The sequence below is a fragment of the Lampris incognitus genome, chromosome 1 (genome assembly GCF_029633865.1).
Source record: "Lampris incognitus isolate fLamInc1 chromosome 1, fLamInc1.hap2, whole genome shotgun sequence".
NCBI classification, from domain to species: Eukaryota; Metazoa; Chordata; class Actinopteri; order Lampriformes; family Lampridae; genus Lampris; species Lampris incognitus.
In genome coordinates this window covers 98,426,961-98,453,943 of record NC_079211.1, presented here as the reverse complement: position 1 = coordinate 98,453,943, position 26,983 = coordinate 98,426,961, and the positions used below count along the sequence as shown (strand labels likewise).

Below are 26,983 nucleotides of genomic sequence, written 5' to 3'. Positions count from 1 at the left end.
TGATTGCTGGGGAATGAACAGGACTACTATCAGAATAAATATCATGTCCTCAAAGAACCTCTAGCTGAATCCATGACTTTCAGTTCCTTGCTAATATTGCAACAGAAAAGCATTGCAAAAGCCTATATGCCCGCTCCTCTTAAGTCATGAAAGAACAAGGAAAAATCCCTTCTTTGGCAAAAATATCTCCTGAGGAATATATTTGGTTTTCAGTTATGATGCCAAGTTGTATTATTTAAAGGAAGCTTCAATTAACCTTTCCTTATTTGAATTTTCTGATGCCGTTCCTGGCTACCTGGCTGAATGTTTGATTGACATGCTGAAAGTTTGTAATCTTTCAATTTGTAACAAGTGACACTTTTTTTTCTTTTTTAAAGAATATGATTGGAAATTATTTGGCAAGCATTAATTTTGATACTTAAGTTCTTAAAAAAAAAACTTTTTGTGGCCTGAAATAATGCTCCTGAATATTTCTAGTTTACAGCTGAAATATGTAATGAGTGAAATCAAAGGGCTGTGGGGGCAAAAGGTGTTTGAGGTCATCATGCTTTTTGGGTTTTTCCCCTTTCTTTTAGTGTTCTAGCTGGGAGGTGCATGGAAAAGGTCTGCAGTCAAGTCCACGCCAAAGGGAGTTCTTCTCTCTGACAGAAAATACTGCCTGAAACACCTCATTTGCAGTCCAGCATATTCTTCCATTACTTATCTACTTACCTAATGCCTGTGTAGCAGCTAGTTTGGCTCGCCCTCAAAGTTGGGTAGAACAGACGGGTCACAGATTTTGTTGCAACACCGGGAAGAGTTTGGTTGGCTCATATCGCAATGTCAGAGTTTTCTTTGGTGCGAAGGCACATTACCTTTGTTTTCCAACAGAATTCACTTCTACCCTGTGATATATTGAAGCAGAGACTGTATAGTAGGTATGAGCTATTGAGTTTTTTTTTTAAATAGATTTTGAGCAGAGTATAGACTGAAACAGCAGAAACTACAAAGTGAGACCCATTGGAAACCAGAATGCCCTTACAATAGTTCATGACACCAGCTGCCATGCATCAAGAGATGTGCTGCCACTGCCAGAATAACTGGGTCGGCTCATTCCAAGGTGCAAATATACACGATAGCCAAAATGTGGCGGAGCAATGGTATCGACAGAACCAGAGAAACTGGGGAATAAAAGATTTTAATTAAAAATTGATTCCAGGCAGATATTAAGTAGATTATGAACATGAATTGCCCCATCAGGACAGCTATTTTCCATTTGACAGTATGATTAATTTCAAACCAGTACAAAATATTTACAAAATATAAATTGTTTTCAGTATATCAAATGTTTACTTATTTACAGTTCTGAAATACAGCAGCTCAAAGAAAAATAAAGCCTCACGGGGGAAAAAAAGTAATTTGAGCCAGACATGGAACGAAGGACACATGACGCATTATACTGTAACTCGTTCATGGGATGGATTTCTTTGACAAACGACTGACTTCCTAGTGCTTGTGCCTTATATAGAACAGTAGGGGGCAATCATGCCTTGAGGGCCTCAAGTAGTTTTCCTTCAGACCAAACGGTACAAACAGATGACTTTACTAAGTTATTTTACTAATCAGGTTTTCAGATATCAGCTGAAATAGTGTTTGGCTGGAATGAAATCCTACACATACCTGTACATCGCCCTTAATAGTACACAATTTCCCACTACTAAGGCTAGGTTGAGACCGCCAGGTACAAGTGACCCCATTCAGATTTTTTTTGTTTTGCTCAAGTGGCCCAGATCGGATATGTATTTATCACTGTGGGGGGTAAATGGAACCGGATATTTTCAGATCTGATTTTGACCAAATTCATATGTGGATATAAATCGGACAGGAATCTGACATCTGGCAATGTTACTCATTTAACAGCACACAAACATTTTTTTTAAATTGTGAAACATAGATCACAATGACGTGTACACCACGTCATTCAAAATGCAGATCAGTGACCAAATCTCATGTATGTGTACGCTTGCGGGTTGTTTCAAGTGCGAACTAAACAGTTGTGCAAGCACAGGAATCGGATATGGGTCACTTTCAGAAGTGGACGTAAACCGTTGGTAAAAAAGAGCGTTCTGCACAGGTAGAACAAGTAGGATTTGTCGCTTGCAGTTTGTAAACAACGTTCAAAGTTGCCCCCCCCCCGACCCAATGTCCCCAAAAGGACATGCCCCCTGACCGCAGTGTCAGAGCGTTGCTCTTCATCCCCATCCTCTCCTTCAGACAACTCCAGATTCACTCTCGTTTTGGAACGAGATTTGTCCACTCGGCGCTGTGTCCACTATTGTAGTAGCTTCCTCTATGCTTTTATAGAGTCCCGCTGCCCAAAGGTTAACGCCCAGAAACGTCCCGTACACAACAAAAATGAGAAAACACAGGCAGAGGACAGCCTCTCTGCAGACACAGACACCACCACCCACGTCTAGTGGGTCATAAGTGATGATTGAGAGAGATTATTTTTGCATGAGTCTATACACTGATTTACAGGAAAATCCTACTCGTTCTACCTTAAGTGGAAAAGTTATTCCCAATGTTAGAAACTAGAGTAGCACATTCACATGCCAGTCTGACAGTTGACGATTGATTAGATGATTACTACTGCATGCTTTATATTAAGTAAGAAAACGGCTACACCAAAGACTGTATTTAAACCATAAAAAAAAAAAGTACTTTATGGTTAAAAAAGTTGGCAACCAACTGAAGTTTACATGATTTAGATGTCACTCACATCAAGAGTTTTTAACAGACACGAGATAATTTCATCGACATAATCCCTTTGCCCACAACCAACAGGTCACACTGGACTGGTTAAGAGAGCTTATTCTAACTCCTTTTTTTTTCAGAATTAAAAATCTATTTGAAGGACAGTCATTAAAATCAGGGCTTCATGTAGAATCCTCCAGCTCACCGAAGTAGAGGCGCTCTAGCTTTGGGTATGGAGTGACTGAAAGGACAAAAAATGAGAGGGGGGGGTGATTTAAGGACAAATACAGACATCGCGTTGTATCAAAGCTCAAATGTATGCCAAACACTTTTCAACAACAACTTTTGCAACTGACTCGTGTTTTACGACACTGCATACGGAAAGGAAAAAGAATAGGGAGGTAGATACCAAAGTCGGGAAAAGCGCATGGATTGCAAAGAACAGCGAGCTTTACGACCTCTGGACACAGCGCACCTGTTGGATGTCAGAAGTAAAGGATAAAGGGAAATAAACATGAAATTAGAAAGAGCAAAGTACACAGACATGGGGAGATGGTTATCATCCATAGGCAGGAAGACACAGTGAGCGGCAGAGTGCCGAGAAGCTATAGCCAATCATACGCCTGGATCGCCTGCTCCTAAAGGACATGCAAGAGAAGTCACAGAGGAGAAATAAGCGGAAACCGAGGCAAAGGAAAAGAGTTACCTAGGAACCTGACAGCGGTACGCCGGCTTGGACAGATTTACTGAATGTTAAGTGGTTAGCAACTGCTAGCCTCGATTTCTTACTGAACAATCAAGCGGTGTTCCTGACAACCCAGAAACCAGCTGTTAGCAAACAAAGATCACATCGCCAGCTGTGAATATTTAGTTAGTACAGCATCTGAGCAAATGAGACCCTTCGGTGCACTTCTAGGCGAAAGCTGTGCTCGGTTACTGATTCAACAACAAGTCTGTATTGTGCATCACCGTGTTGGCGTTAAGTGAAAATCAGAAGGTGAAGTGATTACGACCCAACAGTGAAATCCACAACTTTCCTCTATCAATAAATTATTATTTTATCCATCTGGACCATGGAGTCAGATTACATATTACTAACTGGCATCTTCACCACGGCTGGAGACACTCCAGTCTCCACATACCGCTGTTGAAATGTCTGTGAATGTTCTCATTCATCCAGGTCATGGTTATCCAAAGGAGTTGAATCAAGTGTTGAAATGTTTTTACTGAGTCATACCGGCTGGAGCAGTAGCAAACATATACGTGTTGGAAAATACTCCAGCAGGACAACAAGACTGAAACCTGATGCTGATATGGCGATGCTTCCGTTGGATAGAAAGTATGATTAGAACAGTGTCACGATATAGTTTCATGAAGTTTCTAATACATTAGACTGCTGGTGTTAGCTTCGGTCCAAGAATCCCTTTTTTTTGGGACCCCCCCCCTTTTTCTCCCCAATTGTATCTGGCCAATCACCCCATTCTTCCGAGCTGTCCTGGTTGGTCACTGATCCGGGGAGGGCTGCATACTACCACATGTCTACTCCAACACATGTGGAGTCGCCAGCCGCTTCTTTTCACCTGACAGTGAGGAGTTTCACCTGGGGGACGTAGCGCGTGGGAGGATCACGTCATTCCCCCAGTTCCCCCTCCCCCCCGAACAGGCACCCCGACCGACCAGAGGAGGCGCTAGTGCAGTGACCAGGACACATACCCACATCCGGCTTCCCACCTGCAGACACGGCCAATTGTGTCTGTAGGGACACCCGACCAAGCAAGAGGTAACACAAGGATTCGAACCGGTGATCCCCGTGTCAGTAGGCAACGGAATAGACTGCTATGCTACCCGGACGCCCCCGAGGATCCCATTTGTATAAAGGTGGGAAGAGGTTACCCCCAAGCTGACAGCACGCGACTAATAATGGCTGCTACACCTTGTTTGTAGTCTTGAGAAAATCAGTTGCAATGGGTCTGTTTCTCACCACCCCTACATCAAACTACACATTGTTCTACTGTAATATTGATTGTGTCCAACAGAATTGCCACATCGTCATCGTGTTTCAAATGGATAGAATAACAACTTATTAATGGAGAAAAATCCTGGATTTCAGCTTTAACCACAAAAGAGAAGAGAGTATGGAGCCAGACCGAGGCTGAAATTACACAGACACAAAATCTGGACCACAGAGTTAGAGAATAAATGAAAAAAAAAATCATTACATTGTATTTGTGTGTATATGTAGCCCGGGCTTGACTAGGACTCAAACTGGGTCTGGGAGGGAGCTTGCCTGCTGAGGGGCATTTGCCATGTTTAGGTTGATCAGAGTGCCTGTGTTGGTTGTGCTGGTGCCTGTGCCCCTATGGCTGCCATGCGGCTCACAACACACCGGGTCTCTGTCGCCGGCCTCTACATTCAGGAAGCCTAGCGACCTGGCTAGTCTGCTGTGGCACAGGGAGCTGGCAGAGAGAAGGGAGGCGGTTAATTTATCCTAAATGGATCGACTGAGTGGCTATAGCTTCTTGGCTGCTTTTCCTCTGTGCGTGTCGGCGTTTCAAAAATCACACAAACACATCAACATTTTACAAAAGGTAGAGCATTGTACATCTGGAGAACATAAACTCCTACATCCATGCCAAAAGTACTCAAAACTTGCTTAGAGAACAGACTGGTCTAGCACTGAGTCCTAAAACCTAGAAGTAAGTTGGCATTTTGACGTGGGTTCCCTTCCCTTGGTTCTGCTTCTAAAGGGAAAAGTAATTTAGGGTTTTCCTTAAATGCCTTGAAAAAGGGGTGTTGTCACTGCAAACCTGTAAGATTTTGATGTTTTGTTCAAGTAAACCTTCATTTGGGGAATTTTAAAGTCAGACGGAAATCAGTAATTAGATTTAATTTTTCACGTCTAAAACATTGAAGACAGCTCAATAACATTAAGCAACAATTCTTTATTTGTAAATGACTAACAGATTTTTTTTTATACATTTATCCATAACTGTTCTCAGCTGTCTCAAAAACTGAAGGAGTGGTCTAGTCCTCATTAATATTCATGTTGTAAGGGTGGGTAGGGCTTCATAATTTGATGATTTGATCTGATTGACTACGTAAATGGTGGCTGTTTGTTTGAAGACATGAGTATCTGGAAAAAAAGATTGGCTGAGAGCTGAACTTTTAACTTTTTTTCTCTTAAAAAGAAAAAAAATGAAAAACTGAACTCTACCTGTCGGAAGACAGTTTGTCAAATGAAAAAAAAAGCAATAAGACCTAGAGACACCAATGACAGATTAGCCTAATGTTAGCTTTTAATCAATATATCAATGGTATTTTCTGCTTAAAACTTGTAAACACAGTGGTCATTTGTGAGGGTTATCTCATAGATGAGAATATATCTAAATGGCTCATCCTTGTGTTGACCACAGGCCTTGTTTCAGGTATTTAATGAAAACCCAATTCATTTTCCCCACAGAGAAACAGCCAAAGGGACCTGAGGTGGAGCCAACTTCTAGGTTGGCCTAAAAATAAAACTTCTTCCCTGACCCAATCTATGGCGTGTCAGGTGTCAAAGCCAGCCACTTACCTGCCCCCGACACCATTAGCTGGCAGTGAGGTTCTGGTCCTCTTCCTGCTGTCTGAGTGGTTGGACATAGCTGGGGGGTTAATGGTGGCCTTACAGCTCTGGCTGCTGGACTGCAGGATGATCCTGCAACGGAGGAGAAACGCATCTCATTTTAGTCTGAAGTCCCTTGTGAGTCAGTGTGTGTGCATCTACTTTACCCTATATGTGCCCTTTACCCTAACCTTACCTGAATCCTAACTGTATCCCTGAAGCCAAGTCCCAACCCTAAAATAGCCCCTTGAAGAAGTGAGGACTGGCCAAAATGTCCTCATTTTGCAGAAATGCATTCACTCTTATGGTTAATACTCAGGCGCGCGCACACACACACGCACACACACACGCACACACGCACACACACACACACACACACACACACACACACACACACACACACACACACACACACACAAAGAATACCACCATACCATAAAATCCCTTTACCTTAGGGACTGTGATGATGACCGGGTATGAATCTTATTCTCTTCTTGTCTGTGGAGACAAAAGCGGTATGACATTAACACATGAAACAAAACCACATGCATGTAAAACAGTAAGGTGTTAGGATATGGGTGGAGACTGACAGGAGACAAAAAATGGATTCTGTGATCAATAGGCAAGGCAGGAAATCACTGGATCAAATTAAAAATTGATTCAGATTTTGATTGGCAGGCTTTCTAGTTCACAATACAACAAAATCATTCTCGCAGCTTTCGCTGTGGCAGCCAGCAGAGTAGAGCTAAGCAGGGCTGCACGATATTGGAAAAAACTCATGTTGCTGTATTTATTTCCCCTCCTATATATAGTGCGATATAAAAAAATACAGGGATTTTCAGCAGATGACTTCAATAGCTATAGTTGGAAAGAACTAGTGCAGTCAGTTGCTGTTTGGGTGTAATCCCCCCTCTGACCACAATGTAGGTTACAATGGCAGAGTGGCGCTGTTCGTCCGGTCGTCACAAGAAGGACGCGTCCGTCGGTATGTATCTATGTCTTTCCTTCAATTTTCTCAACAACCGCTCATCCAAACAACTACACACTTGACACTGCACTTCCTTGAGACCTCAGCAATACATCTGCCAAGTGTGAAGTCAATTGAATGAACGGTTGTCAAGGAAATCGAAGGACAGACATACAGGCAGACAGTCCTTCGATTTAAGTTAGATTAATCATTCTAGGATGACTGGGGTGTTTTTGTAGGGGACTGCCTCTGCACCTAAAAAAAAAAAAAAAAAAAAGCTGAATTGTAGAGATTTTTTTTTTTTGAAGAGTAGTGTGTAAATATATGGCCATCCTACCGTGAGAGCTGAAAACTTTTATGCGCGCCCAGCGCCCAGCAAGCGGAGAAGGATCAACAGCGGACGACTTGATACAGGTTAGAAATAAACACTCCAAAATATGCACGGTGCAAAATTCCCAATATGTAGTCTGCACTTCACCAAAATAAAAACAACAATGAATGAGAGAATTAAAAAAAAAACCTGGTCTTAAAGATAATTTGAAATTTGAAAAATCCACAAAACAGACGTTGCCTTTCTTTTTGCAACCAAATCTTCCTTTTCGGTGTTTTTCTCCTGTTCCTCGCTCATTGTCAGGTTGTGGTCGACGACTAGCGGGGCCCGTTTTGGTTTTTTAATGAACTGATATATAATGCTTGTGATTGGTGGTTCGCTGTGCATGCAGAGCCTGCATGTCACTCACTAGCAACAAACTCTGTGTATCCAAGACCCTTTAAATTGGAGTAAATTATGTTATATCAGACAGACTTCTCTTGTAGATTAGTCATGGAAAATGAGAACCGTGCGAGTTGTCCTTTTGTGTCAAGGAGCAGAAAGTTGTATCATGAGGTGTTCGACTTAATTTGCCTTATTTCACATCGCAGGACTATTGCACATGTGCACACTGCGATGACGATGCTGTAATGATATATCGTGCAGCCCTAGAGCTAAGCTAACCAGGTACCAGAAAAAAGCCTGAAGGTGACGGACACATAAGATCAGAAGCAATCACAGAGACACGTCAATGCCATTTCAAGATGTTGTCATTTTTGTTAATATCAAGCTCCACTGAATCTTAAACGGTCATAAATATGAAGTAATCCAGCCTGTGACAGTTTAAAATTGGAAAACCAGACACATGTGACTCAGCAAGCCCTTACAAAAACAAAAAAAATCAAGAGAAATACCATACAACTAAAAAAGTTATGGCCTAATCATTTCAAATATGACAAAAAGTAGTGACTTCTTGTTGCAGACAAAAGAAAAGAAAAGAATATTCCTGTTCACCAGCATTACGTTAACTTTCTCAGCCAGGAATGATAGAGGAACTAGAAAAGGAGTTGATTTTCTTTAAAACAATCTTTTAAACTAGGGTTTGGGGTAACAGAGAGATGAGGAGGGGAGACTCACTTACAGCATTATCAGTTAGGGCTCCACAACTGAGGGAAGGGGTGGGACAGGACAGGGGGTTTTGGGGGAAGGATGGGCAGTAGCACTCATTGAAATCCTAACCCGTCTACACAGAAATGCAGGATGGGAGGAGGGAAGCCATACACAATCCACCACAGGGCAAGGCTACACAGGGAGGAGAGCAGCATGGCTACCAGCCATCTGGAAGGAGGACAAGTCAAATGAGAGCAAAAAGAAAGAAAGAAAAAAAAAAAGGAAGAAGAAGGAAAAAAAAGGTAACGAAAAAGGGAGACAACAGATGCCCAGGCAGGACAGAGAGTCTTTAATTCTCTGCTTCTCCACTGAGACTGGATTAGCTCAAATATCTCCTACAGAGCCATGTTACCAACAGCAGCTGTCTGCAAGCTTCTGTAGCAGATTTGCTATGATGTGTTAGCAATTTGCCATGCATACTTCATTCAGAGGAACGTGTCTAAAAATGGTCAAAAAATCCTGGGAACAGCTGTTCCGGTTACTTCACTGTCCATTATCATTCATGTTTTTTTTTTATTATTTTAGGTTAGTGTAACTAGAGAAGAGGTACACCTGAAAAAGGAAGCAATGCTTGAAGGCCATCCATACATTGACCCAGTCACTAGCACGATGGAAAAAAAAAAGAACAGGCGACTAACACAGGCCACAGCCCCTCTTTTACAACATGCACACAAACACACGCAGAAGCGTTTCTATGCATGCATGTCAAAGGTTTCCATGCTTGTTACTGTGCAAGGTATTTTCCGTTACAACCATCCCCTCGGCGTCTCTGAAGGACCTCAGCATGCATGTTACATAATAAAACAAAAGCCACAGTCAGATGGTGAAGTTCAGCAGGGAGTTGGTTGTTTGTGTCGCAGCTCATATGCTGATAAGGTACTTTCCTTGACATGTGCGAGCAACAACTTAACTCCCCTCTGTGAGTAAGAGAGGGCCAGTTTTCAATCCACTGTCTCATTGTGACTACAAAAAAAAAAAAACAAACAAAAAAACAAAAAAAAAACCCTTAAGACTGTACAATTATGACAGGGAGGGATCTGCAATCCAATCCCTCAACAATTAAAAAGCTTTTAAAATGAAATCCCTTAAAACACCTGTGTCTAAAAAGACGATGCAACAAATGTCAGACAGCACTAGAGGACTACAGTGCAGTCTGAGAGATACGTTACTCAGTTCAAAATAAATCAGGGAGGGGCGCCTCCGTGGCCAAATGGTTGGAGGGCGCACCTCATGGCCACATGGTCGCAGCCGTCGCCCGTTCGGGTTCAGTTGGCAACCTATGTTACACGTCTTGCTCCTCTCTCTCTCCCTCCCCATTTCCTGTCTGCCTCTACTGTCCCTGTCTAGTAAAGGTATAAAAAAGTACAAAAAAGAAGTGCAAATGGAAGATCTGTGCTACTAAAAATATTTTTATTTTTCTTACAGGGAGTGAAAGGTCAGTGATGCCAGCCAGGCAATTAAACATCAGAATCAACTAATCGAGATCTCAATTTTAGGACCACGATTAGTTGAGCAGTGAGCGTAGGTGAATCGGTGTGGCAGGCTATGCACGAGAGCTTTACTGTAACCGACTGCTGTACTGTTAAGTGGACATCTTGGAGGATTTGACCAAGAGATCAAAGCGGAGTAACGCAAATGAAAGTTTTGTTAATGTACTGCATCCGCTGACGGCAAAGCCCTCCGACGCCACAATCAATACAAAATAAATGTTCAATCAGCCATACCATTCGCTGGCATAACAAGCCACTTCTGCAAGAAGAGGATGTCAGTTAGAACGGAAGTGACATGCACTTACCTCCATCATACAAAACCTCACTTCCTCTCTCTGTCTGTTTTTCCTCTCCCCCAATCTCTCTCTTTCTGCTATCTTTTGAACGGCAGGCAACACACCGGCCACACCATACCCATGAGGCTGCAGCAGAACACTACCGCCTGCCTAACATGGGACAACAAAAGCCAAAGCCATATGGGTATACTGGCCTCTGCTAGTCACCATCATAAGCAGACACCCAAATTTCGGGGGGATGGATTTCCAGAGGCACCAAAGACCATCTCTTTAAAAAAAAAAGCAAAAAAAAAAAGCATGGACTTTCCCTGCCATCTGCACTCAGACATATGACGCTGTCTGAGTTGTCTCTCTACAGCAAACTAGGAATATGCCTGTGCCACACAGGGTCATACTGCCAATTCAGAATTGCACCACAACACAGCCTGATGGAAACGCGTTTCATTTGTTTACACAGTGACTTTCCCAGTAATTGAATACCCCTCCACCCTCATTTTGAAAAGTTTTGCTTGAGCTTGGGATGCAGAACATGACTTACTGCTTTACATACATGCTGAGGTCATCATAAAGGCTTGCTTTACATATGCTTCGTTTACATATTTTTAAGTGCAGGGGTAAAGCAGGTGTAAGTTTTTTTTTTGAAACAGTGGGGTTACAGAAAGTCACAAATGTCTTTTATTTATGTGCATGTCAAATTTGTCCAGAATTTTATCTCTGAATTGCATCTTTAAAGTCCAGATCTTTTGTGCCACTGTCAATCCAGGCTTTGACAAAAAACCCCGTCACTGTCCTGAAAGATTTGGCGACAAGAAAGACATCAATCCAAAACCATCTCTCCAAGTTTGCAATTTACTACAGGCCCTAATACTCTACATATACTCCCTCTACTTTCTATCTCCCCTTAATATTTAAGGATAATGGGGATGGAATGGATTTGTTTAACATGTGATCTATACTATGTATTGTTTCATTCACCCAAACAAAAAGAATGCAGGAGGGGTTATTGCTGCTCTGTTAGGGCACTGCCCCAGTCCTTAACTCATCAATAAATGATGGGATTTGGGTGATACTGCCGTGCTATGGGTAAGGTAGGGCAGCTCTGACAGATCAGCCATGCCAAAAAACACCTGACACATTCAGAACGGGACGGCTGACAGAGCTAAATTGCTAAAATCTGATAAGCAGCCAAAATGTGGATGTGGGATAAGGGTCAACAGATAGAGGAAGAAATGTGCTGCTAAAGCAGTGGAGTTAAATTCTACAATAAGTGAATATGTCAAGACATCCTCAAAAGTCCCCTCCTGTCTCCTCATTTGGACTCCTCACAATTCTACATCATATCAGGAAATTCACATTTAAAATAACCATCATAGAACATGTTGCGTCATAGACAGAACAGACAAGGTTTTGTTTATTTCAGGGTACTGAAACAAGTCAGGGTGAGGTGCATGATGGGAGTTGCAGGCTTCTTTAGTACTTACGATAGTGAACCTGTAGATGATCTGGCCTGACGCTTGCTCTTCAGGGCTCTCAGTTTATCACCCTGTGTCAAACCATTCCTCTCCTCTTCTTCATTATACTGAAGATTATCCAGTGTAAAAAGAAAAATGAGGTGAACAGATGAATGTCATTTGTTCCTTATGTGCTTGACAAAGACATTATTCCAAAAAATCCAAAACATTAAAAAAGCAACTTGATTGCACCTTGTACAATCACGAAAATCACAAAACAATGAAGGTGAAATTTTTTTTCCTCAAGACTCACTCACCAGTTCCATGTCCTCTTTCTTGGGTACTCTGTTCTTGTTGCTCCCGTTGATGGTGATATCATCCACACCAGACAGGATCCTGGTGACGGCCATTTTCCCGTTTTCCCGTTCGCTCAACATCTTCTCGCGGAACACGTCTCCCTCTGCCCACAGGCTGTTCTGCTTGCTGCCAGATATGACAACAGCAAAACTATGAGCAGGTGTTCTCCGCCAAATCACCACGGCAACAATTTAGTTCACTCAGCGGGGCTATCGTCAGGTCAAGCTCAAAAGAAACAGAAATTAGCGGTATAATGAGTCTGCTGTGAAACAAACTACAGACAGTCGTGTAATGTATATTGAAGCACAATGCTCCAGAAAGAGACCTACTCCTCGACAAAGTTTTGCTGAGGCCCAATGACAGATCCCGGTCGGCAGATCCTTATCCAGGCGATGGCCTCTGCAGCCGTCAGGCGGTAATGCTTCATCATGTAGCAGCCGATCAGAGTGCCGGTTCGGCCTAGCCCAGCTGAAATGCAATGGTGTGGGGCTCAAAGTGTAAACTGTGACTAATGCAATGTAAATCAGAAACCATCCATTAGAGGGTCTTTATAAAATGCGCCATTGGCTGGTGCTGTCATTAAAGGCCCATTCCGGTGAAAAACATGATTTTCCAGCTATTTGGATGGTTAGGAGGTATATGGGGTGTATAATAGGGCTATCAAAAATCCAAACTAGGAGTTTCAGGGTTTTTTTCTTATATGGAACAGTGAAAATGTCCATTACAAAATGGAGAAAGATCTGTGTTATCTTTAAAAATCGCAAGAATTCATGACTTTTTTTTTTGCAGCACATACTGAGATATAAATCATTGGTTTAGTTTGTTTTGTCCCGTCTGTCACAGTTCTGCCCAGTTTCTCCCCTTTTATGCTTACAAATCTTCAACTCCATCACCATTTGCTAGTCTCTATTGTACTAACAGAAAATTGTTTACAATATGCAATTAGCAAACACTAGCTAGTTTATAAAATCACACTGCAACTAGTTTAGATTTGGCTGATGTCCGTTGCTGTGGAATACTTGGGTGTCAACCTACCACAAAAATGAGATTACACTAAATTCCCAAAGAGGAAAATTTGGGGGAAAAAAGTGCATAACTGAAAGTGGTGAAATTGTTGGTGCATAAATCTATTTATTCAATGGCAACACTCATAAAAGTGTGCATTATTGATCAACTGCACACTAAGCATTTTGTGACATTCAATGTCAAGAATTTTCAAATAGATTTTTTCAAATAGATTTTTAGTGGAATAGGTCTTTAATGTTTACCAGTGAGTAATTTACCAAAATGAAATAATGTGCAGGTAGATGTGTTTCCACACTCAATCTAAATACAATAAACATAAAAGCGAGATATTAACAAGTTCAACAAAAGGGTAAGCATCCTGCTTAAAATTGCATCCTAGCTGCACATGTGCACTTGCACTGGATGTCATTTAGTAGATTCACATTATTCCTACTGATGCGTTGCTGTTACCTTTACAGTGGACAGCAATGGCTCCCTCTGAATTCTCACAGATGTTGAGGAATTTCCTGACAATCGTGTCATTCGGTGTGCTGCCGTCCACAAAGAACAGGTCGTGGTGCTCAAAGCCGGAGTCTGTGAAACGCCTGGCGTCATACATCTTCTTGTTGAGCCGGACGATAGTGGTTATGTTGTGTTTTCTAAAGTAGGGGAAGTAGGCCTCTGGAGCATGAAGAGGGTACCCTTGATTGAGAAGAAAAAAAAACATTCAGAGGAACGTGGGAAGCAAGGGAAAGATAGGAGCTAGTTTGAAGGATATCTGTATTTCACTCACCATTTTCTATTTTGCTTTTTGGATGAGGCCCGCTGAATGCAAGGAACTTTCCTGGAATAATCCAGTTGAAGTCTCCATTTTCTGCTCTCTGCGGGGGGGGGGGGTTATGCAAATGTCAAGAGTTTAAGCTTAAACATCTCTAATGTAAGATTTGTTTGCACCACACATAATTTGATACCTCATAGTGTTCATATTCCTCCACATCAAAGTTGGAGAAGTCAAGCCAACCAAACTGCAAAGCCTGGAAGACAGAGTTGAGCGGAGTTATTTTTATAATAACTGTACCTGTAAAATTTTACATGAATTGTACTTTTAAATTACATAATACATACATAATATAGAACAATTACTTCATTACATTACCTTGTGGATAGCACGTAGGCAATCCAGGATGTTCAAGTTGTACATGCAAGTTCCAAATGAAGCATCTCTGCAAAATATGAAATGTCTTGTCATTTAACATACAATTCTGGCTGCTTTTAAGTTTCTGTAAAAATTGTACAGGTACAGTGTGTACCTTGAATAATATTCCCCGACAGAATCAGTCGGCCTCTACTTACTAACATGAGCAGCAACAACAACAAAAACAAATCCATTTCCATCTTACTTTTATTTTTGCTTTTTTCTCCCCTTCACTGGCACTTCTGAGAGCAATACAGTGAAATCACAAAGGGCTCTGACACTTTTAGTTTTGCTGCTAGAATTTGAAGCTGAATTCTACTGTTTCAAGAAGCAAAGGACCACCTTTATCAAGCACATTTTCACACATAGCAGCAGGTATTTGTCGCTTTCCATATATCTCCGAGTGAGAGATGCATCACACTTATGAACACAAAGCAAATGCCCCCCACACCCAAGCAACCTTTTGGTTCCAGTGTATTTTCTTTTTGAAATGTGATTCGCCATTGCCATCTGCTGGTATTGGCCTGGCTTTCCACCACTAGGCAAATCCAGTCAGCCTGACCTGCTGCCCTCAGAATGAGTCAGTCACGCTGGATAAGAACGTGCTCTAAAAGCCTAAAACTAAAACATACAAGAATGTGGCTACCTGAATGGGAGGTAAGTGGAGCTCCTCGATGACAGTAGGCTGTATGCCTCCTCCGGTGTCATGTGAAGATGCATTACCTTAAAGCAAAACAATCATGATTTGCAACTTTATCTCTAATTACATGTCGTAGGGACTCACACTCCATTAGCAGCCATAATAATGAGCAGTCTTTCCGTGTGTCTCTGCAACGCTGTTGAAAACCGTGAATGTGAAAACTTTCTTCCTGGTTTGTCGATAGCCTGCACTGTATAGGAAGACGCATATAACACTAAATTAAAATGTAGTGCTGTTACTCGAATTTTCTTATACAGCTGTGCGTAGTGTTGATATTTACATTTTCTTATTCAGTGTAGCCTTTTGGCAAACCAGCAAGTAGGTTTTCCTAGTCACGCTGGTGCAGTTGCAGTTTCTGCAGCGTATGGCAGTCTGTCTACATGTTTTTCCCTTTAAAAGACAGGCCACCAATCACGGAGGGCATCTTGTATTCTGATGACTTTTTGTTTACTTTAAGGAAAACAATTTCAGCCCATGAATGCCATGACATAAAATATTAGAAGCCGCGCTTGGAGTAAATGTGTCTCCAATACTTACTGCATATGAGCCGATAAGGTAAGCTGCATTGGCTTGCTTCTTCTGGTCTCCACAGGTATAGAATATTATCTTCTTCCTTGAGAGAGTAATGGACTGTACAAACAAACACACCAGCATGTGAGAAGAATCATGCCGTACAAGTGTAGCATAAGAAGAATAGTGAAAGAATAAACAAGCAAATTCAAACCCAAGCATTAATCCTTGTGATAAGACATGTTTGATGACAGAAATTAATAAATATGAATACTTGACATTTGGCTGACTTTTTTAAAGCAGGATCTGAATTGCAAGTGGATACTGCATAACAACATGTAGCATATAAAATCATTTTGCATTTCACAGCTTTAGGGCATAAACTACTTTATGTTCTTTTGAATGTGACAGATGAAGTTTAACAAGACTAGAGTCAGTGGTAGTGTCTATAATGTGAATTCCTGGATATTAAATGTTCATCTGCAATTTTCTGCATTGGTCCCAGTAATATTTGTTGTTAAAGCGTACTGAAGCAGCATATCACATGACATGGTTCGAGTAAAAAAAAAAAGAAAAAAGTTATAAATGCAGTTGCAAGAACAATACTTTCCACTCATATCTTGGGATGTTTGATTTGAAAGAGATCTTAATTTAATTGTTAGTATACCTATTCTGTTAACTCCCCCTCCTCTTTTCTCTGTTTCTATCTGCGGATGTCTCTCGTTTTTCTAAGACTCGCTCTGTATTGACGGGATGAATTCACAGATAACGGATTGTGGCCGATGATAGCACCATGAATTGTGCATCACTTACAACCGCTATCTGCCCCGTCTCAAAGTCCGCTTCACAAGCGATATTGCGTTAATGATATTACAGCACAAATATGCCCATAAAGTGTTGCAGCTGAATGCAATGTGACCTTGTTTTGCGTCTGATTGCAATTATCTATGTGGCAAAGTATTAATGGTGTATTTGCGCCAAGAACACAGCAGGCAGGTTCAATGTCATCCTTGATGTCATCAAGTATTGCAAGAATGGTTAGATCTGGCAATCTGTATCTGCGAATAATTTTGGTCACAGTTAAATCACTAAGTGATATTCTCCTGCGAAATATCCACTCACGAGCACGCCTGGCATGATGATGCCTTCGTCTGGCTACAATCACTGCTGCCATGATCACTGGGACGTCTGGCCGTGACATCCCTTATAAATGCGCTTCAGTTACCACCAACTCTCTGAGGACGCTCATAATTTTCACTCTAACTGCGAGTGACTATTAGCGCCGGTGTTTTGCAATGAGGCTCATTTGCATAGAAAGGGGTCGATTTTGCCCCAAATGTATACATATTATCTAATCAAAATATGTGCAAATAGCACTGGAGCACCAAGACGCTATTTGCTTGGCAGCGCAGTTAGTGGTGCATTTCACCCTTTGTGGGTGCTTTGAGAATTACATGGTTTCTTTTTGTCTTATTTGTTCAGGTTTATGGGCTGCAAAACCCGCACAATCCTTTTGCGACTTTGCCAGTGAGTGTTTTGTCAGAGTGGTTGTTATTTGGGGTGTCTTTATCCACGCTCAATAATCCAGGGAGAGAATAACAGAAAGCTGAATCAGTTTATCTTGACACAACGTTTGAGAAAAACGTTTCATCGCTCATCTAAGTGCCCTCGTCAGTAAACTGACTGCAGATATCCCCACCCTTATAAACAATAGTCGCATAATGACTGAAAACAACGATCAGTTTCATATGCAAGTTACCATGACCATTAACTAGAGTTTCAATGGCAATGTGTACATCAGGAATCAGAAACACTTTGTTTGTTGTTTCCCCCAGCCCACAGCAGTGCAACAAAAAGACAAAAGCACATATCTAAAAACTACAAGAACACATATATCAAACTACCCAAAAATAAATAAATAAATAAACAGTTGTCCAAGAGAATGAATACCAGGACAACTGTGGGAACTGCCGGTCTGCATGGGCTAGCAGTTAGCTTAGCCTGTCCCACTTCCATGTTCTGTCAGACCGCCCTTGGTGTTTCCTTTTCAGGCGCAGCTCCGGGCAGGGCCATCATCCCTGGGCCCACAGGACGCAGCAGACCAAGCTCTCCCTGCCGATCCAGCGCCAGCTCTGCCAGCCACCAAATGAAGACGTGGACAAAGACACTGCAGGGATGGTACTGGGTGAGGCCGCTGCAAATGTAAGTTCGCACCACCATCTTGCCACACCGATACTGGGTGAGGCCACTGCAAAGGGGAATTCACGCCGCCGTCTTCATATTCACAGAGGATTGGGGAATAGTTGCAATCACAGCATTGTAAAATAGCGACAGATGTACTCTTAAGCTTAGTCCATATAAAATTATAGGACGACCCTTAACACTGAAAAAGTGTGTCTGCTCCTGAAGCTGTGCCTTCAGTCCACATATCTCACATACAGGGGGCAGTACTATAGGCAGAAGCATAGGTGTGCTATGGGTTCCCCAGTCTCATCTACAGATGCCAACTTGTACATGGAGGAAGTTGAAAAGAGGGCTCTGATGTCCTATCCAGGGACACCACCATTGTTCAGATTTGTGGATGACAGGTGGGTTAAAATTAAATCTCAGGGCATACCACATTAACTTGGTGGACAACCACATCAAGTTCACCATGGAGGATGTGAAAAATGAAAGATTAGCCTTCTTAGACTGTAAAATTGCAATTGGTGATGGGGGACATTTCACTGGACGATGAAGATTTTGCTTCCTGAATACTTTTGGGTGTATTTTATGGATTTTGGGATGTTGATAACATTGTCTATCATAATATCTAACTTTTTTTCATGAAGCAAAATGTTTGAAAAAATTTGTTGTCCAATTAATTGTTAATATTTACCATAAACCAACACCTACTGATCAGTACTTAAGGTTTGACTCTCATCATCCAAGGCCAGGAAGACACCCAAACAGTGCACCAGCCAAACGAAGCGGAGAAGGACGACAGCTACCTAAGCATAAACCAGTGGTGATTCTGTATGTGGTGGGAGTGTCGGAACAGTTGAGACATGTATTTTCCAAACATTGCGTCTCAGTTACTTTCAAACCCCAAAATACGCTGCGCCAGAAATCAGAATCAGATCAGTACTGATTTCACTGTACTGTACATTGTACGTATACTGATACGTTCTTTCATGTCCATCTAACTCAGTCATGTATGTATGTAACCTGATAACATCTATTTCAGTATCTCTGATATATTCTCTGCACCATTGCACTTTATCGCCTCTTATTTCGCCTGTATCAGAATCAGATCAGAATCAGTTTATTGGCCATGTAGGTTTGCGCATACATGAAATTTGACTAAGGTTTTGTGGCTGTCTCAGTGTACTTAACATAGAATGACAACATTACAACACAACAATCTTCAGATATATACATGAGGATTGACTTATACAGGCAAAATAAGAGGTGATAAAGTGCAAAGTGTATATATAGTCAATCCTTGCTAAGACAGCTGCACAGAGTTCTAAGCACAGGATGGTATGAGGAGGGTATGTGGGTGCCAGTTTTGTTTTGCCCACGATAAAGCCCACATGGCACTGTCCATCAGTGTCTATGACCATTGCCATTTTTGATGCATCTGAAAAGATGCATATCTTTCTCTTCTGAGTGCATGACGAGACTGGTACGTAAGGTCTGTGGATTTGGAGTTGTTTGAGATCGACGAGTGAATCAATCCACTTCCTCCACTGTGCTACTCTGTCTGCCAGTAGAGGTTCGTCCCATTCATATTACTCTGAGGAAAGTTCGCTAAACTATGCTTTTTCCTGCATTGTAATGGGGGCAACAAATCCCAGGGGATCATACAGGCTGTTCACAGCAGAAAGTATTCCTCTCAGTGTAAGGAGGTTTAACATCCTGTGCCACTTGGAATGTGAAACCGTCCATCTGCAAGTTCCAACTTACCCCGAAGCTTCCCTGGAGGGGGAGAGTGTCAACAGCCACATCCAGGTCTTTGAGGTTCTTTGCTCTCTCCTCTGACATGAATGTATCCATTACCACGTTGCTATTTGAGGCTATTTTGTGAAGTCTTATGTTTGACACTGCCATCATGTTTCTTGTGCATTTCAGGAGGTCAATGGCTTCACCTTCACTGGCCAACGATGTAAGTCCATCATCCACATAGAAGTTTCAAAGGATGAACTGCTTCGCGTCTGAGCCATGTTCCTTCTCACCCAGTTCAGCTGCTCGTCGCAGGCCACAGATGGCCACAGCTGGTGAAGGGCTGTTTCCAAAAACATGCACCTTCATGCAGACCTCTGTGACTCCCTGGCTGAGGTCACTGTCCTTGAACCACAGGAACCTGAGATAATTTCGGAAATCTTCTATAACCATAAAGCAGTAAAACATCTGCTCAATATCCATGGTAATGGCCACTTCATCCTTATGAAAGCACAGTAGGATGCCAAGCAGCATGCTGTTTAGGTCTGGTTCACTGGGGAGTGTGTCATTCAAGGAGATGCCTTCAAACTGGGCCCTAGAATCGAACACAACTCGAATCTTCCCCTGTTTCCGGGGATGAGACACCCCAAACATAGGCAAGTACCAACACTCTTCACCTTGCTTCAGTGGTGGTGTGGGTTCTGCTTGATCATTGTTGAAGATTGTCTGAATAAAACCAACAAAATGTTCTCTCATATCTGGCTTTTTCTGGAGTGTACACTGCAGGGTAGCGAGAAGTTTCAAAGCTTGGTCCCTGTTGTTCAGAAGAGAGCTACATCGTGAGAGGAACGGCAAGGGTGTCACCCAGTGGTCTGCTTCATCAATGCAGACTTCTCTGTCCATTATCTCCAGGAAGATGTCATCTTCGACAGACAGAGCAGGTTTGTCATTGTCTGGATTTCTTTGAAAAACTTTGTCATCATCTGGATTTCTTTGAAAAACCTTGTCTCCAAGGTCATCTGCGTTGGTGGCAGGCGCTACGTCCTCGGCACAGAAAGGAGGGTTCAAATGATGTTGCTTTATATGAGCACTGAATTTCCCCTTTACATTGATCGTTCCAGTACAGGGCATGAGAAATGAAGTGCGTCCATTTTGTAGCACATTTGTCCCGAAGATGTTCACACTGTCTCCATTATGCTTGAGCATGTCTTCAGAGTGTAGCAGGATGAATCTCCACCGATGCCAAACAGGTTGAAGAACTCCAACTTCACCCGTGATCAGTTACTTTGGTCGTCTAACACTGCGTACATGCTCTTAGCCTTGTCAGGATGGTTGGTGGGGTACACATGAACTAGGCAGATTCTGGAACATGATCTGGGCCTAAGAGTCTTGCCACAGATTTCTGTGCACTTCGACGTGACTTCAGGCAACGAGACACTCTCTCGCTCCCTGCCGTGCTCTTGCTCCATTACCAGAGCCTCCACTGACCAAGGAGCTGGACCTGGGTGTAATGCAGAGATGTGCTTATCATTATTACACTCCTTGCACATCACAGCTCACTTACAGTCTTTAGCAACGGCTTTAGAGATGTGTAACATCAGAAACAGATGGACATTTCCTTCGAATAAGCTTTCCTTTCATCTCTACACCTCTAAATCCATGGCGCTTTGCTACAGGGTGTGGCTTGTTACGGATAGAACACTGATTGTTTGGTTCATCTACTTTCTTCCCAGATGTGTCATCCTGGTAAGCTGGAATTGCGGCTGACACTTCAGTTTTTCTTACTGACACTGGTGTCTGATTACTGTACCTTATAGGTTTCTCTGGCCTTGAATTGCTCAAGCTATTGGATGTGGAGCATGCATAACTCATTCCTGGATCATTCCTGGTGTTTGCTTGACCGCATATGAATCTTACAAAGAAACTGAATGGTGGAAAGGAAACACAATGTTCTTCTTTGTATTTGGAGCCTTGCATGATCCACTGTTCCTGCAGGCCATATGGAAGCTTTTCTACTATATGATTAACTCCTCTTGCAGCATTGAGATATGCCAGACCAGGTAGGAGCCCGCCTGACTTTGCCGACTCTACCTCCAGAAGTATGTCTCCTAGTTCTCTGAGCCGCTGGCTGTCCTTGTTGGTGATTCTGGGAAAAATCTTCAGTTTTTGTAGCAGGGCATGTTCAATCATCTCAGGACAGCCGTAACTGTCCTTTAATCGATGCCAAATCATGTGGACACCTGTTGTTGGATTGTGGAAATGAACTGACTTGATTCACATTACTTGTGAAGATGAATCTGGGCCCAGCCACTTAGTGAGTAAGTCAAGCTCCTCTCTGGCTGTTAAACTGAGATCTCTTGTGACATCTTGGAAAGACATTTTCCATGCCCAGTAGTTTTCTGGACGGTTGTCGAATTTTAACAGCCCCGAACTCACCATCTCTCTCCTGATCATGTATTTTGGCAAGTCCATCACTTGTGGTGCTTCACATGCATAGTCTCCAAGGCTGGATGTGTGAGACATTTGTGGTGGGGGATAATATGAATAGTCTGCTCTTCACATGTCATCTACCGTCTCGTCTTTGACAGAATATTCACTGCCTTTGCATATGGATTGCTGTGAACTGCATTTAGCTGAATGCTTTCCGCATGTGTGGGTGTGACAGGCAGTAGCTGTGAGACTGGAGCTCATTGCCAAGCATGTGATACCAAGGAGTGAGTCTGCACATACTCACTGGTACATTGAGCATGATCTTCAGGAGTGATCTGGGCTAAGTCTTTGAGATGTTCCTCTTCCATTTCAGCTGCTGCTTCATAAGACTGCTGCTTCAGCTGAGGCTGCAGTGGCACTCTTCTCTTTTGTAGCACTACAGACTGGCTTCCACCTCTGCTTTGCACTGTAGTGCTTCAGCCAAGACCCTTTGATGCTCTGCCTCAATTTGAGCTTTCTCCCTTATCATAGCTGCCTCCTTTTCAGCGTAGGAGACCTGTACATGAGCTGCCTCTGCTTTAGCTCTTGCTTTGATCGCTGCTGCACTGGCTGAAGACCTGCTTGATCTTCCTGATAACTTGGAGCTGGAGACTTGTGACCTGGTCTCGTAAATTTTCTGCATCTGGTCCACATCATTTTGTTGCTCCATGATGCGTCTATCCACTTGATTCTGCTTCCAAGAGCTATGCTGATTACAGTTCTATTCCACTGTATTCGCCCGCTGTGTGGATGTCCTTTTACTATTCTGTCCTCGCTCTTGCATGTCTGAGAAAGGCTAGATAGATAGCAAACAAAAACTCCAACAAAACCGTGTTCTGGGAAAAAATTGTGGCTTTACTGGTCGTTTCTGTAAAACTAAAAAAAAAAAAAAACACAATACAAAGCTTGCGTAAATAAATTGCACACAAAATGACAACGACAATGTAAATAATTATATGTACAAATGCTAATGCTCATTAACTTAATAAACATGGTAAATAACTCAGGCTAGCACGCAAACCGTAGCCATTAGCCTAGCATAGACCTCCATAGCAATAAGCTGAAAAGGGAAACAAATTCATCTGACAACTAAACAACTTTTTCCTTCCACAGAATAATTTTCCCGCGAAAACACTCATTCTAACAATATTTAACATCTGCACTTACGGACCTATCAACTCCAAGGCTTAAACTAAAGGAGAGAACTGTTCCGCATGCACACTGTACATCGGTCTTGGTTCAATGGAATAAACAAAATCGAGGATGAAAACGAATCTTAGGAAACTAAGCACTACCTCAAATGTCCACTAGAGAATAGTAACGGACCAGTAATGTAAACTAAACAGGGCTCAGAACAGTAGCTTTCTAAATATTTATGTTGCACAGGTAGGTAGCTGGTTATCGTAAACAATCTCTGAAAGTCATCTTCTCTGCACAAAAGTTATTCGCGATTTCATTTAAGGGGGCTGCATTGCCAACAGTTCAATTGTCTATACACTTGCCAAAAAACACCAGTTTGTCATGGTCAGTCATGTTTTTTGTTTACATTTGGCATTGTGCACCTGGAATGCCTGGAGGTGGGAAATTGGAAATTTAAGGACATTGCAACCACTGATATTGAATGGAACACAGCATAACTGTGTGCTCTCCCTCATGCCTCTTGGCACTCGGCCGACCAATCGTGTAACTTCAGTGACATTGTTGATCACCTGATCCAGCGGCCCAGTCATGTCAAACTGATCACTCAGTCAGTCAGTCTAAACATGATCAGTCAGCCAAGGACATCTGCGTTTGAAACATAGATTGTATTGACTGGCCAGTGCTTTGCCTTCCTCTCTTGTTCAGGTGCAATAAAGAGTAGAATTTTACCTTCAGCTTCTTTGTGAGCTTGCAACAGAAGCGATAAAACATGGCCAGGTTAAGGGGGCCAAAGTCCGCATAGAAGCTGAGAGAGAGAGAGAGAGAGAGAGAGAGAGAGAGAGAGAGAGAGAGAGAGAGAGAGAGAGAGAGAGAGAGAGAGAGAGAGAGAGAGAGAGAGAGAGAGAGAGAGAGAGAGAGAGAGAGAGAGAAAGAGAGAGAGAGGGGAGAGAGAGTTAAGGTGACTTGGTGCCATCTGTCAGCCTCTGGGCACCTTTCACTACATAGAATAAGCTACCTTGGACTGACAACAAAATCATGGACAGAGTAGAGGCTATATTTGGAAGAACCTGATGTTAGAGTGGGTCACTCAGAACACGACAAAAAGCTAGAAAGACAAGGGTCTTTTTTATGCCACTGGCACAAATACTCAGTCAGACCATCTCATGTGGCCACAATCAACAAGAGCCTATTGAAATAGCTCTGGGCTCTTCTTCAAGTTCTGACACTGCTACAATAGCAATGCCAAGGGACATTTACTCTTTTTTTTTTTTTTTGGTTGAATCACAAAAGTTTCATGCTATCAAATTCATTTGTATTGCTGTCGGGTTTCCAAAGACAAATTTCCATATTACGTAAATAGGGTTGGTGGATATGGAAATATCATAATCATGTAAATCATTATTGAATTTTGTGTGAAGTAGCCTATAATATCTAACCAAAGATAGTTTTCAAATACTCCATTCGATATTTTAGACCTCCTTCTGGGAGAAACTTTAGGAAATAAATTCTTGTTATCACTGATTTAGACAACAAAACTGCCTACAATGACAATATCTGGATTTCATCCTGATACAAAACCATTGAAAGATGATAAATAATGAAACGGAATTATTACCCAGCCCTGTATATAAAGTTTTGCACCATATTCGAGACACTTGCAAGTTGTTCACCAACTCACGTACCAATCAAACAGCAATCACAGACTAGAACGACTTGATTGAGGTTCAAACACTGACTTGCATCGAGCATAGCAGAGTAATTAACCGTTAACAACACGAGCCATCTAAGAAGGAATCAGATTGTTCCTGTTTCGAGTTTTTGACTAGTTCAAATGTTTTGCAAAACATTAAATGCAATTGTCAACCCTCGTCAAGTAAACTCTCCAAAAGTTACAATGTGTTAACAACGGTCGGCCCATTGCAAATGGGTTTTATTGGGAGTCATAAAATGGTGTTGGCCAGGGGCGAGTCCCTCACACATCGCCACAATCATGCATTATAGCATAACCTACACACCAACCACAACTGCTGCGAGAAAAAAAATGGCATGACGATCAGAACTTACTTTTCATACGATAGTTCCTCATCTATGCAGAAACAGTGTCGTTCAGCCGTACTCTTGACCTTATGCTGAATTATAGCGAAACACAGTTGATCTGGAGGGGGGGGGGGGCGGGGGGGGAGGGAGAGAGAGAGAAAAAAAAAACAAACGTGAGAGGAGAGCGATTATATTTCATTCATGCACACGTGTACGCGCACGCACGCATTCCCGACGGCAAACGTTTTCTTTTCTAAGCGCCGCCAAGCTCGCTTGCCTTTCCACTTACCCTTGATGAACTCGACACATTGAGAGGAAACATCGTCCGCGGTCATCTTAACCACACTTTTCAAATGTGACGCTTGCGGAGTATTGCAGGGATACGGTCCTTCACGGGGACGTGCACATCGTTACCAAACTCTTAAATCCGGCAACGAGGTGGAGGAGGAAAGGCACGCGTTTGGGAGAAACTGCGCGCTCGCCTTTACCGCGACGATCGTAAGTACCACCGGGCCAGGCGAGCCGCAATACGCACTCTGCTAAAAATGAACTCGGCCCAGGCCCGCTCCCGTGACACACGTCACCGCCGCGCGACGCCTCGTTGGCTCGCGGAGATCGCAGGGCGTACGCCATTGGTGGCCTGGCGCGTCACTCGCGTTCCGCCGTGCCCCCCTTGTAAATTTAAAGTTCGGCACAGGAAAAAAAATGATAGGCTGCGGGAACACTGCCCAAGCGGTTGCTAGGACAATGGCTCGGCCAATCAAATCCGCGATCTCCACTTGGAAGGACCCCCCCTCTCACCCCCTCCCTTTTCAGACTTCTTCCACTTTGACGATACGCGTTTGGCAAACGAGAACAGGGCCGCACCGGACTGTACGAAGGTCTTGACTTTCATACGAAAAGTCCTTGGGGAAAGTCGTGTTCGTCACGTACAGCCTTTATGTGCCCCCCCTCCTCCTCCTTTTTACAGCTTTCTATGAAGCAAACGTTCTCGAAACGGGCCGAAAAACGTACGAAACGCAGGCAGGACTGCGTAAAGTAAAACGGGAGTTTTTGAAACGCCCCCCCTTCTTTTCTAACCAGACTGCGGATTGGTGGCCGTCGACGCAAAGCCTCGTGCACTGACAAACAGTGGACACACGGGGTCGCTATTTCGAGTCCAAAGCTTAACGTTTTTTTTTTAATTTACTTCAGTTATGCCGGATAAAAGAAGAAGAGAAGAGAGAAGCCTGGCGAAGTCAAAGCAGGCCACCGTGCGGCGCGTCTGCGCTGCAGTAGCTGGTGCTCGGCGGTTCACTGGGTTCATTGCGCAGCGGCCCCCTTACCTGTTATGCCAATGTAAATATCAGCTTGAGACTCCGCCTCGGAGCCCGGAGCTGCGCGGCGCTTTTTTCTCGACTCCGCTCGCCTCCTCTCGCTTTTGCGCTTCATTTTCGCGTCAAGCGTGCATGGCGATCGATCCCCCGGACTGATCCGTCAGGCTTCTCCCGTTCTGCACGCGGCAGGCCGCCTCGGTCGTCCTCTTGTTATTTTGGCATAGCCTCGCAAACTGCATGTGTGTGTGTGTGTGTGTGTGTGTGTGTGTGTGTGTGTGTGTGTGTGTGTGTGTGTGTGTGTGTGTGTGTGTG

The 26,983-nt window shown here is 42.9% G+C and overlaps 1 protein-coding gene across 5 annotated transcripts; it reads right to left on the bottom strand.

The window, feature by feature from the left end:
- Positions 1–1,167: 1,167 nt before the first annotated feature.
- Positions 1,168–26,983, bottom strand: cdc14b (cell division cycle 14B). Of its 5 annotated transcripts, none has more exons than XM_056272737.1 (16): positions 26,681–26,983; positions 25,383–25,473; positions 24,048–24,123; positions 15,813–15,905; positions 15,222–15,298; positions 14,537–14,603; positions 14,352–14,414; positions 14,174–14,261; positions 13,852–14,082; positions 12,705–12,843; positions 12,336–12,501; positions 12,049–12,146; positions 6,785–6,832; positions 6,305–6,427; positions 4,953–5,189; positions 1,168–2,974 (listed from the first exon to the last, which is right to left on the bottom strand). In XM_056272737.1, exons 1-15 carry the CDS (start codon positions 26,784–26,786, stop codon positions 4,994–4,996), a joined length of 1,662 nt encoding a protein of 553 aa, XP_056128712.1. In that variant the 5' UTR covers positions 26,787–26,983; the 3' UTR covers positions 1,168–2,974; positions 4,953–4,993. The 5 variants fall into 5 exon arrangements, 4 of the variants coding, with proteins under 4 accessions (XP_056128712.1, XP_056128720.1, XP_056128736.1 ...); XM_056272745.1 differs by having other exon boundaries at positions 5,021–5,189; XM_056272761.1 differs by lacking the exon at positions 4,953–5,189 and adding an exon at positions 3,143–3,208.

Bases quoted from the DNA above. Each gene is read 5' to 3' on its own strand.
- cdc14b (XM_056272737.1), bottom strand. From the start codon at position 26,786: ATGAAGCGCAAAAGCGAGAGGAGGCGAGCGGAGTCGAGAAAAAAGCGC. The intron at 14,415-14,536 runs GTAATGTAATGA...TCTGTCTTCCAG, and splicing joins GCCTACGTGCTATCCACAAG to GCTTTGCAGTTTGGTTGGCT. The intron at 12,844-13,851 runs GTAACAGCAACG...ATTGCATTTCAG, and splicing joins CATTGCTGTCCACTGTAAAG to CTGGGCTAGGCCGAACCGGC.